Source organism: Zophobas morio, unplaced genomic scaffold (assembly GCF_036711695.1).
Source record: "Zophobas morio isolate AGI-343-1 ecotype UQ-CSIRO unplaced genomic scaffold, CSIRO_AGI_Zmor_V1 ptg000026l, whole genome shotgun sequence".
In the NCBI taxonomy this organism is placed as follows: Eukaryota; Metazoa; Arthropoda; class Insecta; order Coleoptera; family Tenebrionidae; genus Zophobas; species Zophobas morio.
In genome coordinates, this window is record NW_026972131.1 from 9,301,435 (window position 1) to 9,320,031 (window position 18,597).

The following is an 18,597-nucleotide window of genomic DNA, read 5'->3' on the forward strand; positions in this document are numbered from 1 at the left end:
AAAAATTCGTCAAAATTGCATAAATCTTGAAAACTGTTTGTTGTGACAGACCGCAAATGTCATAATATATTTAAACAAAGATTGTTCATACGAAAAAATGAAAGACCTGGTTTAAAATTTCGTATTGATTATCTAAAGAATTGTCAAAATTTTCTGTTGGAGATCTAGTAAGTATTAAAAAAAAATTCTACACCGTTCCCTGTCTTCGTCGTAAGCAACGTATTTCCAGATCATACATCTCTAAAGCTTAACTTCCACAAAGATATTTCATTACAATAATAATAAATATTCCCCACCCACCCACCCATCTTTTAATGTGTCGTCTATAACAAAACAAAAACTCGTTTTATAAAATTTTCCTAAACACAAGCTCTTTATTTACAAAAAAAACTTGTAGTATTATCTATGATTTCTTGTGTATTCGAATTAGAATTTTCGAATAGAATTCCTTGAATGTTGAGATCTGAGGTTGCTAAAGTTAAAAAATAACACTTCTGGATTTTCTAAACAAGATCGCTGTATAAGGATGTGCCACAGATACGTCAAACTATTAATTTTATTTTTCAAAAATTCGTCAAAATTTTATACATCTTAAAAACTGTTTGTTGTTGGGGACCACAAATGCCATAACATATTTAGTTAAACATTGTTGATACTAAAAACTGAACGACGTGATTTAAAATTTCGTATTAATTATCTCAAAAATCGTCAAAATTTTCAGTTGGAAATCAAGTATTAAAAACATTTCTACACCGTTTACCTTCATCGTAGGCAACCTGTTTCCAGGTCATACGCATCTCTAAAGCCCAACTTCCATAAAGATATATATTTCATTATAATAAAAATAAATACTTTTGAAATGTTCGAACCTTACAAGTAAATTTATGTTTCAGCTAAATTCTTATTATGAAATAGTTTTAGTTTGGAACTTGACACCCCTAAAAGTAAAATTGTATCCGAATTGGTTAGGACATTATTCTTAGAGCCAATTTATCGAAGCTCATGTAAATATTTAATTAATTCCGATTAAATTTTTAATCCAAGATTACAGTACCACGTGACTGCCTCTACACCAATCAGATGCCTCTAAACGCCTCATTAATCGCCTGATTAACTTAATCACGATTAAAATGTTCTAGAAACACTACTTATTTAAAATTTAAATCTTGAGGAAAATCAATAAGTCTTTTGATACTTAAGAGTAAATCTAAAAGTGGAATTTAAGTAGTATTTTCAGGAAAAGGGATTAGTGAAAAGCCCACAAAACGTCTCCTTGTCCGTTTATCTCCCAAAGTGGAATTTAAGTAGTAGTTTCAGGAAAAGCAGGTAGATCTTGATTTTAATCTACGACCAAAGGTTCTCAGTCTCGTACATGGACAAAACACCAAAGCAAGTAGATGTGTGGCCCAGTGCTTGTTGTCCTAGAACATCTTAATAGAAAGTAGGTAAGTAAGTACCTCTACAAATGATGAATATAAATAAAGAATTCAAAGGAATTACTGATGTTCTGTCGATTCATGTCAGTTCAACATTAGAAGCGTCGTTCAAGACGGCCTTTTCACTACACTGTAAAGGTCCAGTTACGCTTGAGTGGTTAAATCCTCTTTGCTGCGAAAATGTTCAAATATTTAAAAATACATCTGCAACACAAGAAACACGTGATTAATACATCATTTTGTGTTTTTAATTTGCTGTCTAAATTATGTGATTTCAGTCGCTTTATACATTTTGAATTAAGTTTGATTCTACAGCTTTATTTTGTGTGTTTCTTTTCCATTCCACAATGTTTTGTTACGCCACTGGATACAGATTGTCTTTCTTATCTTAGTAACATAATAATTTACTATTGGCAGCTCTGAAACTTGACGAGTGACAGTTGACGGCAAGTTGTCAAACCACAAAATAAGAAACAGTATTGAAAACATCAGCGATAACGAGTCAGAACAAGACAGAAATACAAACACAAACGGGAAACCCCCAGTAAGAAAACGATAAAAATGTAAAGTTTATAACTTTCAGACACCGTTGTAACCAGTAGAACAATCTCAAACAAAATGTCGTTTTTGCGTGGATCGCAAAACTATGTCTGGTCGACAACGAGTGTTTTGGGGAAAGGGGCAACAGGAGCCGTGTACCAGGGAGTAAATAAAATCAATGGTGAACCCGTGGCCGTAAAAACATTCAACCAAATGAGCCATCTTCGACCCCACGATGTTCAGATGCGTGAATTTGAGGTGTTGCAGAAAGTCAAACACGAGAACATTGTCAAGTTGTTGGCTATTGAAGAAGAACAAGAGAATCGTGGAAAGGTGATAGTCATGGAATTGTGCACGGGGGGAAGTTTGTTCAATATCTTGGATGATCCAGAAAATACCTATGGACTATCGGAAAATGAATTCCTGAAAGTGCTGCAGGATTTATCGGCAGGGATGAAGCATCTTCGGGATAATAATTTAGTCCACCGTGATTTAAAACCAGGTATGCAACTGTTAATTGTAAGGAAATTGGTTTGGTTCCACATATGTTAGAGTATGTTGTTATCTAGAAAATTGTGTTAAGTATGTGGTTTCTAATCAAAAATATTTAAGATGACACTACTTTGATAAAAATTTTGTAATGAGTATGAAACTGAAGCTTTTAAATGTGTAAAATTTATTAATGAAAAATTATGAAGTTAAATTTGTGAACTCCATCTTAAAGGCGTAATAATAGTTTTTATAGTGGTTATATTGCTGACATCTGTTAAAATAATAAAAAATAATATGTAAAACAGTATTTAGAAATAGGCATGAAATTTTCATAAAGGCTCGCGCAGGGTTTGGTGCATGTCATTCCTATTGTAAGTTCCACTATTTACATTCTATACATAAAAATAGAATTGGTAGTTCTAGTCTGTATTCCGCCGCCATTTAAATTAAATTGTTATTATAAAAAAATAAAATAAAATATAATGTTTATGGATAATACAAAGCACAAAATGTGTGCGGCAGTATTCATCACCTAAAAAAATTGGTCGAAAGTTGTTGCATTTTCGAGTTGAGTTTTTTCTTTACGCAATTTTGTGATGCCGTCATCAACATTTTTGAAAGGTCTTGGATTGGTGAAGTGTAATACTAAAAATAACAGTATTGTATTCCAAAAATTTTCTGGGAAAATGGAGTGAGCCGTTCCTGATTTATATTTTATTTTATATTAGCTCTCCATTGGGTACGTTCGACTGCTTTGCTTTTCCAATCTTTTATACCCATTTCCTGTATATCCCTTTTCACGTCTTCCAGCCATCTCAGTTTTGGTCGTCCTTTCTTTTTCTTCCCACCTTGTAGACGGTTCAACCAGAGAATATAGAGAAGTGTCATAGTTTAAATTAAATGACGGTTGAGGACTCCTCGATTTATGTTGGCAACAGTATTTGTTTCTAACTAGGAATAAAATTAGCTAGAAAAAATGTCATCATATTTTTAACGACGCGTTTTACTTTCGACAAATTGACACTAGATTTACCAGAATATTACAAGCTGCTTACTGTTTCCTTCACTTTAATTCAGGTCACACGAATTACAGTTCGTCGTCTGAGAACTTGTTTGATCTACAGACCAGAGCGCACTCAGGCCAATGTCGACTCTAAGCGTTCAGAAACGATTTGATTTATAAGCCATGATCCGTGATCTGGTACACATCCTAACCGGTTTCGACCATAATTTCTTGCTGTTTCAACTTTCGAATTCTCAGTTTTTCGAAATTTTAGTTTGGGGACTTCTCAGTTTACTTCTATTTATTATTCAATTTTTGGATTTTTCAATTTCCCAATTTTTCAATGTCTCGGTTTTCAGTTTTTCTCTTCAATTTTACGATTTTTAAATATTTCCATTTTTCAATTTTTGACTTTTATAAACTCTTTATTTGTCGATTTTTCAATTAATTGATTTTTCAGGTTTTTGGTTTTTCAATTTTTTCAGGTTTCGATTTTTCAACTTCACTTTTTTGATTTTTAGATTTCTCAATTTTTCAATTTTTTAATTTCTCAGTTTTTGGACATTTCAGTTTTGGGATTTTTCAGTTTATTTGTTATTCAATTTTTCGATCTTACGATTTTGCAGGTTTTTGATTTTTCAATTTTTCGATTTTTTAAGATTTCGATATTTCGACTTCACTTTTCCGATTTTTCGATTTTTCAATTTTTCGATTTTTTAGATTCTCAGTTTTTGGATATTTCAGTTTTGGAATTTTTCGGTTTTTCGATTCGTCAGTTTTTCTTTCGTTTTTCAGGTTTGACTTCTGGATTTTTCGATGTGTCGACTTTTTACTTTTTCGATTTTTAAATTCTCAATTTTTTGGTATTTTAATTTTTTAATATTTAAAATTTTAGATTTTTCTATTTCTCATTTCAGCTCTTCCATATTTCAATTTTTCAAATGTTTCGATTTCTTAATCTTTCGATTTTTCGACTTCCCGGTTTTAGATTTTGTTTTCTCCAATTGTCGTTTTTTCAATTTTTCGATTTTTAAATTTTAGGTTTTCAGTTTTTTGATATTTTAATTTTTCAATATTTAAAATTTTAGATTTTTCGATTTCTCGAATTTTCATTTCAGTTCTTCGATATTTCCGTTTTTCAAGTTTTCGAATTTTTCAAATGTTTTGATTTCTTAATCTATCGATTTTTCGACTTCCCGGTTTTAGAGTTTCTGTTTTCAATTGTCGTTTTGAATTTTTCGATTTTTCAGTGTTTAGATTTCCCGATTTTGTTTCCCATTTTTAGTTTTTTATTCATTTTTCCAGTTTTTCGATATTTCGGTTTTGAGATTTTTCAATATTTCGATTCTTCGACTTTTCGATTTTTGACTCCTGGATTTTCGATGTGTCGACTTTTTTTTCGATTTTTAAATTTTAGAATTCTCAATTTTTTGGTATTTTAATTTTTCAATATTTAAAATTTTAGATTTTTCGATTTCTCATTTCAGCTCTTCCATATTTCAATTTTTCAAATGTTTCGATTTCTTAATCTTTCGATTTTTCGACTTCCCGGTTTTAGATTTTCTGTTTTTCAATTGTCGTTTTTTCAATTTTTCGATTTTTAAATTTTAGATTTTTCAGTTTTTTGATATTTTAATGTTTCAATATTTAAAATTTTATATTTTTCGATATCTCGAATTTTCATTTCAGTTCTTCGATATTTCCGTTTTTCAAGTTTTCGAATTTTTCAAATGTTTTGATTTCTTAATCAATCGATTTTTCGACTTCTCGGTTTTAGATTTTCTATTTTTCAAATGTCGTTTTTTCAAATTTTCGATTTTTCAATTTTTCAAATTTGACATTTATAAACGGTCAATTTTTCGATTTTTCAATTAATCTTCTTGACTTTCGACCTTTTAGGTTCTCAGTTTTTGCATATTTCAGTTTTCGGATTTTTCAGGTTTTCCATTTTTCAGTTTTTCTTTCATTTTTCAGTTTTTCGATATCTCAGTTTTGGGATTTTTCAATATTTCGGCTCTTCGACTTTTCGATTTTTGACTTCTGGAGTTTTCGATGTGTCGATTTTTTTACTTTTTCCATTTTTCAATTTTTCGATTGCTTAATCTTTCGATTTTTCGACTTCCCGGTTTTAGAGTTTCTGTTTTCAATTGTCGTTTTGAATTTATCGATTTTTAAATGTTTTGATTTCCCGATTTAGTTTCCCATTTTTAGTTTTTCTTTCATTTTTCAGTTTTTCGATATTTCAGTTTTGGGATTTTTCATATGTATTTCGATTCTTCGACTTTTCGATTTTTGACTCCTGGATTTTTCGAGGTGTCGATATTTTTACTTTTTCGATTTTTCAATTTTTCGAGTTTTAAATTTTAAATTTTTTAATTTTTAAAATTTTACATTTTTCGATTTCTCGATTTTTCAGTTCAGTTCTTCGATATTTGAATTTTTCAAGATTTTCTGTTTTTCAATTGTCATTTTGTCAAATTTTCGATTTTTTAATTTTTCAAATTTGACTTTTATAAACTCGCAATTTCTTGACCTTCGAGTGTTTCGATTTTCCTGTGCTTCAATTCTTTAATTTTTTGATTTTTCAGGTTTTTGATTTTTCAATTTTTCGATTATTTAAGGTTTCTATTTTTCGACTTCACTTTTTTGATTTTTCAAATTTTCAGTTTTTAGATATGTATTTCAGTTTTAGGATTTTTCAATATTTCTATTTTTGACTACCTTTTTACTTTTTCGATTTTTCAATTTTTGGATTTTTAAATTTTAGATTTTTCAATCTTTTGATATTTTAATTTTTCGGTATTTTTTAATCTTTCGATTTTTCGACTTCCTGGTTTTAGATGTTCTGTTTTCCAATTTTTCGATTTGTTAATTTTTCATTCCCGATTTATCGAGATTTGATTGTTCAGGTTTTCGATTTATCAGTTTTTCAATTTTTTATTTTGGCGTATTTCGGTTTCTCAGTTTTTCCAGTTTTCCATTTTTCGTTTTTTGATTTTTTCGCTTTTCCAATGTTTTCAACTTTTTTTGTCGATTTGTCTATTTTTCGATTTTTCGACTTCATCACTTCGATTTCTCGTTCTTTTGAATCTGGATTTTTCGATATTTTGATTGTCAGTTTCTCAATTTATAAATTGTTTAATTTTTAACTTTTCGATTTTGGCCTATTCCGGTTTCTCAATTGTTCGACTTTTCGACTCCACGATTTATTGATCTTTTGATTTTTGGATTTCTCGGTTTTTTGATGTTTCGATTTTTCAATTTTTGATTTTTGAATTTTTAAAATTTTAGATTTTTCGATTTCTCGATTTTTCAGTTCAGTTCTTCGATATTTGAATTTTTCAAGTTTTCGAATTTTTCAAATATTCCGATTTCTTAATCTTTTGATTTTTCGACTTCCCGGTTTTAGATTTTCTGTTTTTCAATCGTCATTTGGTCAAATTTTCGATTTTTCAATTTTTCAAATTTGACTTTTATATACTCTTAATTTATTGACTTTCGAGTGTGTCGATTTTCCTGTTCCTCAATTCTTTAATTTTTTGATTTTTCAGTTTTTCGATTTTTTAAGGTTTCTATTTTTCGACTTCACTTTTTTGATTTTTCGATTTTTTAGTTTTTAGATATTTCAGTTTTAGGATTTTTCAATATTTCAATTCTTCGGCTTTTCTATTTTTGATTTCTGGATTTTTCGATATGTCTACCTTTTTAGTTTTTCGATTTTTCAATTTTTGGGTTTTTAAATTTTAGATTTTTCAATCTTTTGATATTTTAATTTTTCTATATTTCTTAATCTTTCGATTTTTCGACTTTCTGGTTTTAGATGTTCTATTTTCCAATTTTTCGATTTGTTAATTTTTCAATCCCGATTTATCGAGATTTGATTGTTCAGTTTTCGATTTATCAGTTTTTCAATTTTTTATTGTGGCCTATTTCGGTTTCTCAGTTTTTCCAGTTTTCCATTTTTTCGTTTTTTGATTTTTCCGCTTTTCCAATTTTTCAATTTTTTTTGTCGATTTCTCTATTTTTCGATTTTTCGACTTCATCACTTGGATTTCTCGTTATTTTGGATTTGGATTTTTCGATACTTTGATTGTCAATTTTTCAATTTATAAATTAATTGTTCGATTTTTCGATTTTGGCCTATTCCGGTTTCTCAATTGTTCGACTTTTCGACTCCACGATTTCTTGATCTTTTGATTTTTGGATTTCTCGGTTTTTCGATGTTTCGATTTTTCAGGTATCCGATTTTTTAAATTTGGGAGTTTCGATTTCTCGATTTTTCGCTATTCGGTTTATAAATTTTAGATTTTTGAATTTTACATTTTTTCGATTTTCTGATGTTTCATTTTTCGATTTTCAGTTCTTCGATATTTCAATTTTTCAATGTTTCGGTTTTACGATTTTTTAAGGTTTCGATTTTTCGATTATTTTAATTTTTCATTTTTTTTCTCATTGTTCATATCGTACAATCGAAAACAACCACAAAAATTGTCACTAAAAACATTTAAAAATTCAAATAAAATAGAACACAGTGTTTCCAAAACATTTTCCCGAAAAAAATCCATTGGGTTATTACGATTTCAACAATATTCTTAGTTTAAGACGTTTTGCTAGTATAAAACACAAATAAAGAATTAATTCTTAGTTAAACAAAATATGTAAAATCATCTAAATATGTACCAAAAATATTCATTTAGTCGTCATTAAAAACGACCAAACAACTATTTCTCGCAGAAATTATAGTCCAAACCAACCAAATCGCTTCTGAACCCTTAAGGTTCATTCACAATGACAAAATTAGTAATTCGAATTAGCATTAGAATTAAGCTCAAAACCTTGCAAGGTGAAATATCATACAAACATTCACAATTAAATAAATTAGTAACTACTCTTAGCAATTAACGCAGAAGCTTGCAAGCTCCAAACTTTTGCGTTAATTTCTGTATTAATTTTAATTTTGCGCCTGCGCACGAATGTTAACTACGGTGTCCTAACCTACAATAAAATTGAAAAAACTCGGGAAAGAGTCAATTGTCAATAATGGTTTCAAGACGCAAAACATTACGACTTGCTGTGGCAGTGTTGTCAGATTAATTACTTACTATACGCAAAAAACAACGAATATGGTGGGTAAGTAAAGCCAACAACCAAAAATACAGAATGCGATAGAGAATCTGCGTGCTGCGATATTTGTATCATAGAGGGCGTTACAAAAATTAGTTTATTAATTTTATCATTGTGAATGTATGTTTTTGGAGATTTTCTGAGCTTAATTCTAATACTAATTCTAATTACTAATTTTGTCATTGTGAATGAACCTTTAGAGTCGACATTGGCCTGAGCGCGCTCTGGTCTGTAGATCAAACAAGTTCTCAGGCGACGAGTTGTAGTGAAACAAGTTTTTTATTGGCATCGACTATTTAAATTTGGCGCTTGGCTTTGGCGGTTGAGGACTCCAATGTCAATAAGAGTGGTTTTGCAAAATCAGCTTGTATGCCACATCTATATTAATCTATGGTGATACATTGGATTAAGATGTACAAACCATTAGTAAAAGTGTATTCTCCAGGAAATGGATGATGTCACCTCAAAAAGATAATTTTAAAATTTGTAATAAGTGAAATCTTACAGGAAATTTCAAAAATATAAAAAGATTATTCGAAATTTCACTTTATTTTGATAGAATCTACATTTAGAACATCAAATTTCCTAGAAAAAAAAGTAGAAAGCCCATCTATCCCTCTAAATGAATGTTTTAAGTTAAAATATCCATAATACAACAAGATTGAATCAAACATAATTGAAAGCCTAGAATTTTAAAATTTCTAGAATTTCGAATATCCAGACAATTATATTTTTACAAAAAAAATTTACGGTTGGATAGCTGAATTGTTCAAATGAATATTTAGGGGTATACAATGTGAACGTAATGTGAAGTTTATATTAAGTTTATATTCAATCTGACAACAATTATACTGTTACGTTGAACGGGTGATTAAAGTCGACGTGGGTAAAATTCATCAATTTACTTCTCAGTAACTCAAATTTACAGGACTAATAACACAGCGATTATGCATAAAATAATTCCTCCAAAACTGAATTCGTTCACTGGACTTCTCGGTGACTGAATAAACAGAATAATCTTCGTTCTCGACGGTGGCATCTTAATGGATCGAGAACGCCGCTTCGAGGTTTTTCTTGGTTGCCCGTCGCGACTTCCGCTTCCAGGCTCTTCGGTAGCGGACGCCGCCCACCCGATGAGTCATCATTTCCGTATATACTAGAGAGCTCTCGACGCCCCATAGGCGTCGCATGGGTTTATTTCGTAACAATAGTTATATATTAGATAAAGTTTCCAGTATCAGTTTTACATCTGTTGATAATAAGTTGGAACTCTGCAGATAATTCCCACACGATTCATTTATACCATGTTGATAGTAAAAAATATAAATTGTGTCTTACTAGTATTTATAGACACATTTTTTGAGAATTAGTAATATAGTTTATTGATAGCAGTTATCATTAAGTCTTTTGTCACTGCTGATTTATTGTGGACAAGTGTTTTACATTTGTGTTACAGTTCTACAGTGCGACATAATTCAGATAAGATTTCCGTGCGATAAAGATTTAAAAACAGAATGGTTCTGTTTAATATTGTTTCTTTTACGATGAATATAATTTATGCGGATAGATAGCTTTTGACGTAGACTAGGGATAACGCTTATAGATTTTTCACTAATTACACGTGTTTAAATTATGACGACGGTGTGATGTTATCAGTTTATTATTTATTGTGACAAAAATATAAGGTAGAGGAGTATTGTAATAGGGCCCACTTCATGAATGACTAATTTAATGTTTTTTCGAAGGGTCATAGCTCTTGAGGATTTTGTTAGATAGATCACTTCTGAGTTATCTATTATAATATCGGTACAGTGTAAAACTGGCTTGGGAAAAACCCTCCCTCAAATTTATCAGCCAATAGGCAGTTGAACACGCGCTGATCACGCGTCTCTATTGCTGATTCTTTCACTTGAATATACTATAACAGTGTTGTAAGGTTTTATCACAGATTAATGTAGATGCGACATACAGGCTGATTTTGCAAAACTACCCTTATTGACATTGGAGTCCTCAACCGCCAAAGCCAAGCGCCAAATTTAAATAGTCCAACTTGTTTGATCTACAGACCAGAGCGCGCTCAGGCCAATGTGGACTCTAAGCGTTCAGAAGCGATTTGGTTGGTTTGGACTATAATTTCTGCGGGAAATAGTTGTTTGGTCGGTTTTTATAACGACTATTTAAGTGAATATTTTTGGTACATATTTAGTTGATTTTACATATTTTGTTTTACTAAGAATTAATTCTTTATTTGTGTTTTATACGGGAAAATGTTTTGGAAACACTGTTCTATTTTGTATGAATTTTTAAATGTTTTTAGTGACAATTTTTGTGGTTGTTTTCGATACACTGTATGATATTAACAGTGAGAAAAAAAAAAATGAAAAATTAAAATAATCGAAAATTCCAAAACTCGAGAAATCGAAAAATCAAAAGATCAAGAAATCGTGGAGTCGAAAAGTCGAACAATTGAGAAACCGAAATAGGCGAAAATCGAAAAATCGAAGTTAAAAATTGAACAATTTATAAATTGAGAAATTGACAATCCAAATATAGAAAAATCCAAATCTCGATAAATCGAGAAATTAAAAAACTTAAAAATTGAAAAATTGAGAGATTGAAATATCAAAAGAACGAGAAATCGAAAAGTGATGAAGTCGAAAAATCGAAAAATAGAGAAATCGGCAAATAAAAAGTTAAAAGTTGAAAAATTGGAAAAGCGGAAAAATCAAAAAACGAAAAAATGCAAAACTGGAAAAACTGAGAAACCGAAATAGGTCAAAATAAAAAATTGAAATACGGATAAATCGAAAACTGAACAATCAAATCTCGATAAATCGGGACTGAAAAATTCACAAATCGAAAAATTGGAAAATAGAACATCTAAAACCAGGAAGTCGAAAAATCGAAAGATTAAGAAATATAGAAAAATTAAAATATCAAAAGATTGAAAAATCTAAAATTTAAAAATCCAAAAATTGAAAAATCGAAAAACTAAAAAGGTAGACATATCGAAAAATCCAGAAATCAAAAATAGAAAAGCCGAAGAATTGAAATATTGAAAAATCCTAAAACTGAAATATCTAAAAACTGAAATATCTAAAAACTGAAAAATCGAAAAATCAAAAAAGTGAAGTCGAAAAATAGAAACCTTAAAAAATCGAAAAACTGAAAAATCAAAACATGAAAAATCAAAAAATTAAAGAATTGAAGAACAGGAAAATCGAAACACTCGAAAGTCAAGAAATTGAGAGTATATAAGAGTCAAATTTGAAAAATTGAAAAATCGAAAATTTGACAAAATGACAATTGAAAAACAGAAAATCTAAAACCGGGAAGTCGAAAAATCGAAAGATTAAGAAATCAAAACATTTGAAAAATTCGAAAACTTGAAAAATTCAAATATCGAAGAACTGAACTGAAAAATCGAGAAATCGAAAAATCTAAAATTTTAAAAATTCAAAAATCAAAAATTGAAAAATCGAAAAAGTAAAAAAATCGACACATCGAAAAATCCAGGAGTCAAAAATCGAAAAATCGAAGAATCGAAATATTGAAAAATCCCAAAACTGAAATACTGAAAAACTGAAAAATGAAAGAAAAACTAAAAATGGGAAACAATCGGGAAATCAAAACATTGAAAAATCGAAAAATTCAAAACGACAATTGAAAAAAAAAAACTCTAAAACCGGGAAGTCGAAAAATCGAAAGATTAAGCAATCGAAAAATTGAAAAATCGAAAAAGTAAAAAAATCGACACATCGAAAACTCCAGAAGCCAAAAATCGAAAAGTCGAAGAATCGAAATATTGAAAAATCCCAAAACTGAGATATCGAAAAATTGAAAAATGAAAGAAAAACTGAAAAATGGAAAACCTGAAAAATCCGAAAACTGAAATATCCAAAAACTGAGAACCTAAATGGTCGAAAGTCAAGAAATGGGAAAATCAAAACATCGATTAATTGAAAAATCGAAAAATTGACCGTTTATAAATGTCAAATTTGAAAAATTGAAAACTTGAAAAAACAACAATTGAAAAATAGAAAATCTAAAACCGAGAAGTCAAAAAATCGAAAGATTAAGAAATCGAAACATTTGAAAAATTGAAATATGGAAGAGCTGAAATGAAAAATCGAGAAATCGAAAAATCTAAAATTTTAAATACCTATTGAAAAATTAAAATACCAAAAAATTGAGAAATCTAAAATTAAAAAATCGAAAAAGTAAAAAGTCGACACATCGAAAAATCCAGAAGTCAAAAATGGAAAAGTCGAAGGACAGAAATATTGAAAAATCCCAATACTGAAATATCGAAAAACTGAAAAATGAAGGAAAAACTGAAAAATCTCAAAACTGAAATATCCAAAAACAGAGAATCTAAAGAATCGAAAAATTGAGAAATCGAAAAATCATAAAAGTGAAGTCGAAATATCGAAACCTTAAAAAAATCGAAAAATTGAAAAATCAAATACTTGCAATATCGTAAAATCGAAAAATTGAACAATAAGTAAACTGAAAAATTCCAAAACTGAGAAATTAAAAAATTGAAAAATGAGAACTCGAAAAATTAAAAAAGTGAAATTGAAAAATCGAAACCTGAAAAAACAGACAAATTGAAAAACCATAAAACCTGAAATGAAAATCAATTAATTGAAAAATCGACAAACACAGAGTTTATAAAAATCAAAAATTGAAAAATCGAAATATTTAAAATCCAAAAATTGAATAATAACTAGGAGTAAACTGAAAAGTCCCCAAACTAAAATTTCGAAAAACTGAGAATTCGAAAGTTGAAACAGCAAGAAATTATGGTCCAAAGCGATTAGGATGTGTATCAGATCACGGATCATGGCTTATAATCTTATAAATCAAATCGTTAGGGTCGACATTGGCCAGAGTGCGCTCTGGTCTGTAGATCAAATAAGTTCTCAGACGACGAACTGTAATTCGTGTGACCTGAATTAAAGTGAAGGAAACAGTAAACAGCTTGTAATATTCTGGTAAATCTAGTGTCAATTTGTGGAAAGTAAAACGCGTCGTTAAAAATATTATGACATTCTTTCTGTTGTAGTTAATTTTATTCCTAGTTAGAAACAAACACTATTGCCAACATAAGTCGAGGAGTCCTCAACCGTCATTTAATTTAAACTATGACGCTTCTCTGTGTTCTCTGGTTTTATTAAGTCTTCACAAATTAATTGTAAATTATTAAATATTTGGCATTAAACGTAATTAATCTGTATTCTTTGAATATTATTAAATACATATTATATTACATACATATAAAACAAGTTTGAATAATAAAAGCAGTAACATTTAACAGAAATTAATTTACCATACTCAGTCAAGTTTTCTTTCATTGAATTGAGAGAAATTAGATTCTTCTGTAATATTGAATTTACTTTATTGATCAAATCAAAAACGGCTCATCCCATTTTCCCGAAAATTTGAGTATACAGTACTGTTAATAATAAGAGTACTGCAGCTATTCAATGTGTCCAAGTTAAGGTTTTATTATACAGCGAGGGCTAACATGTTTCGGTATCTACTGGTACCATTACTTTGAGGAAATGATCTGAACTACTAGACTTGACAAAATTCTTTTAGGGGAAAATTCACTTGTAACATACGCATCGCGTGTTATTTTATTTATAACCCCTATAACAACATTTTTATGACAACCTTTTTACTTTTTACTTGTTTTAAATATTTAAAATAACACAGAAAAACAAAAAGAAAAGATGGTATTTAGCTCGAAGAATATGCCACAGAATTTATTATGAAACTTTAGATTATATATACTTTATTTTTGTGTTTTCAGGTAATATAATGAAATTCATCTGTGACGATGGCAGGACCGTCTACAAATTAACGGACTTCGGAGCCGCCCGCGAACTACCCGAAGGACAACATTTCCAATCTCTCTACGGAACAGAAGAATACCTCCATCCTGATCTCTACGAACGCGCAGTATTACGAAAACACGTTAACAAAACATTCGGAGCCACCATCGATTTGTGGTCGATAGGCGTTACGCTTTACCACGTAGCTACCGGAAACCTACCATTCCGTCCATATGGAGGCCGCAAAAACAAAGAAACGATGCATTTAATCACCACAAAGAAAGCAAGTGGTGTAATATCAGGCATTCAAGTGACGGAAGATGGACAAATCGAATGGCGAAAAACTCTGCCAGAAAGTTGCCAGTTGAGTCCGGGACTGAAAAAAATAATCACCCCACTTCTAGCGGGGTTGTTAGAAGCAGACACCAAGAAGATTTGGACATTCGAGAAATTTTTTACGGAAGTCACTGACATGCTGTCGAGAAAAATCGTGAATATTTTCCACGTCAACAAAGCGCAGTTGATCAAGGTGTATATTCATCCGGATGAGAGTTATACTCACCTGCAGAATTATATTAACGAACAAACAGAAGTCAGCACTGAGAATCAAATATTGCTGCTGAAGCCGAATTTGTTTACAGATATCGTTGAAGAAAATAGTAGAGCGGGAGGCTACCCGGAGACTAAAGAGGAAGAACCTCTGTTTCTTTTCAATAAAGAAAACAACAACGTGACGGTGGTTCCTGAACAAAGCCTTCCTAAGTTCAATGAGTTCAGCAATGTGACTTCAGTTGAAAGTGATGCCGCACAAGCCAAAAACGCGTGCAGTATAGGTTATTTGTGTAAAAGACGAATCGAAAAATATTCACTGGCCTGTCGTCACTTCACTAACTGTGTTGAAAATTTTGTTATGTATATCAACAAAGAACTGAAGGAGGTCAATCAAGTTTGCGTTCATCTATTAGAAAAGACTACTATACATAAGAAGACGGCGCATTTTTTAGAATCCTCGCAACGGCTAGCTTCATTTAAGTTAAATAACGTTCCGCAGATTACTTACGTCGATGAATTGAAACAACTCAGCGAAAGTTTTGTGTCTGAGACTGCCAAAAAAATAATGCAACTCAACCAGAGTCATGTGATAGAGAATTCTTTGCAGTCTGAGTGGGACACGTCTAGCCGCCCTTTGAAGTGTCCTGTGAAATCCAGAGCTTCTGAGAGGGCAAGGACTGAGGTTGAACGTTTGAGAGATTCGTGGCAACATTTGGTACGAGATAGGGCTACTCGTACTCTCTCTTACAACGACGAACAGTTCCATATTCTGGAACGAATTAAAATCACACACACGATAAACGGAAGTAAACTTCTTCTACAGAAAGAAGTGTTCCCGCAATATATGCAATTAGCTGAGAATTTGGGTGACTGGTATAAAATTGCTCAAACTGTGTACTTACAGTTGATGATACTAAAGAGGGATGTTTTGAACTATGACAACAACTTGAAGAAGTTTGAGTTGGAGATGTTTATTAAAAACGAGGAGTATTTAGAGCAAGTACGAAAATTGCTTGAACAGGACGCCACTGATAACTCAAGCAAAAAAATGAAGAACTCTAATAATCAAAAGCTGAAGATGTGTTTGACTGAGTACAGGAGAGAAAATGGTCAGATCAACGATCTTATTTCGGAAAATGCACAAATTGTGGAACAAGTTAATCGTATTTTGGACGAATTGACTGTTGAAGAAGACTAGGCTTACAATTTGTAGGTCAGAAGATTGGTGCTGTGAGACATTTGTCCAACGTTTCATGTTTCATAAATTTTGTATTTTGAAGAATTTGATCAAGTTGATACGGATTTTTTTATCAACTGAGATTTTCTTTATACACTAAGTATTATATATATGTATCTTTATTACAGAATTAAATAAATGTATTTTTGTTTTTTTGAAGTATTAACATGGCTCTAACAAAGAAATACTGTATATAGTTATGTATATGGTGCATATGATATTTGAAAAGTTCTTTTTAATAATAATGAAAAAACTTTCAGAGTTTAAATAATATGTTTGTAGTCACTGCTATACGTGTTTCGGTACACAGTACCGTCTTCAGGCAGAAGAGAAACTGCGGTTTTTACAGAGCTATTCCTGAATTTATATATATAGTATAAATTCAGGAATAGCTCTGTAAAAACCCCAGTTTCTCTTCTGCCTGAAGACGGTACTGTGTACCGAAACACGTATAGCAGTGACTACAAACATAGAAGAAAGAAGAAGAAGAGAAACTGCGGTTTTTACAGAGCTATTCCTGAATTTATATATATAGTATAAATTCAGGAATAGCTCTGTAAAAACCCCAGTTTCTCTTCTGCCTGAAGACGGTACTGTGTACCGAAACACGTGTAGCAGTGACTACAAATATATTATTTAAACTCTGAAAGTTTTTTCATTATTATTAAAATTAATATGGAGTTTAAACAAGTATCAGCCTCATCAATACAAACTTTGAAAAGTTCATTTAACATCTACATAGTGTAATTTATGAAGCTGATTTCAAAACAAAAATAATAGGTTTTATAAAAAAGATGGGTTCAAAGCTTAAAAGAAAAATGCCTGTTTTTTTATGTTATGCAACCAAGAATACCCACATTTGTCCGTTGAGAACTCCTGTGGTGGGGGAAGATTCTCGTTAAGTTGGCTGCGCCACAGACTATACAGACAAGACACATACCCACTTTGAGCGAACGTGACCCTTATTGACGACTTACCTCAACCGTCACTTCATACGCGCGATTTTTAAACGCAAGGACTGCCACTTTACAACACAATCTCGGATAAAAGCCAACATAATGTTAAAAAAATACATCAACAGAAATTTAAATTATATAATTTTTAAATATTATGTTTAACTTACTAAAATAATAAAGACGTTCATACGTACGTTCATAGTCAAAAAAAACATGAACAAGCTAAAAAATTTATGAGTGCTATTAATTAAATTTATACATTTTTTAAAAGTGAGTGAATGATTATATTGTATTGTATTGTGTATTCTGTCGCCGCAGGACTCACAGGAGTGCGTTGCACTTTACACGTCTTGGTCGGACCCATTTTGAGGTTATATGTGGTTATGTTGTCAACCCAAAGCACGGTTGTAGAATAGATAAAGTCGCGATCTTTTCTATAGAACCACTCCCTAGTGTAAATTTTCAAAATTTGTTTGGTGTAAGTGACCTTGACGGGTTTCTGGGGGAAAACATATGTGTCAAAAATTTGACAGGTTAGATGGCCCCATTGTCAATGTGGATATTTTATTTTAATAAATAGATGAACAGAACATACAGTCTGCACGGGATACAGTGCGGCATAGCTGAGGGCAACCGAAACATTCGTGTTGTGCTAGTTTCGATTGCCATATCAACTACCGCTACCAACCGCGTTCGGCGTAAAGTACTAGATGACAGGGCTACCAACTTGACTTTTTATCGAGTGGTTCCGTAGAAATGACCGCTACTGTAGGTTTGTACACTAATGGCTTGGGATGGCGACGCTTCTTTTCGATCCCTATATCCATGGAAAGGACACATACAGCTAGCGCCTCTACCTTGTCGAGCGGAAATCATTCTAGTTATTTTGGGGATTTTCGTTTACATTGCTTTATGAACAATGCGAAATTTGTAAATGACATTTGATCGGAGTCGATAAGTACGATTTCTTTTATTAATTACATCGGTTATAGACAGATGCCTATAGAGTTCTGTGTCCCTAAAACGTCAAAAACCAGGCGACGCGATCGGCAATTGGCGTCGCTGACCAGGGATATGCAAATGTATGCTAGTGTATCAACCTATCTATTCTACAACCGTGACCCAAAGCAAGGAGGTTTAAATGTATATATGTACTTATATTCAATATCTCTGACCCGAAGTGTCAAAATTCTAGTTTTTCTACAGTAGCGGTCATTTCTACGGAACCACTCGATAAAAAGTCAAGTTGGTAGCCCTGTCATCTAGTATTTTACGCCGAACGCAGTTGGTAGCGGCAGTTGATATGGCAATCGAAATTAGCACAACACGAATGTTTCGGTTGCCTTTAGCTATGCCGCACTGTATCCGGTACAGACTGTATGTTCTGTTCATCTATTTATTAAAATAAAATATCTAC

General features: G+C 31.3%; 1 protein-coding gene across 1 annotated transcript; it reads left to right on the forward strand.

The window, feature by feature from the left end:
- The first annotated feature begins 1,861 nt into the window (after window positions 1–1,861).
- Window positions 1,862–16,376, forward strand: LOC135136354 (serine/threonine-protein kinase TBK1-like). Its single transcript, XM_064065592.1, has 2 exons — window positions 1,862–2,478; window positions 14,414–16,376. The coding sequence occupies exons 1-2, from the start codon at window positions 2,055–2,057 to the stop codon at window positions 16,183–16,185; spliced, it is 2,196 nt and encodes a 731-aa protein (XP_063921662.1). The 5' UTR covers window positions 1,862–2,054; the 3' UTR covers window positions 16,186–16,376.
- Window positions 16,377–18,597: the final 2,221 nt, after the last annotated feature.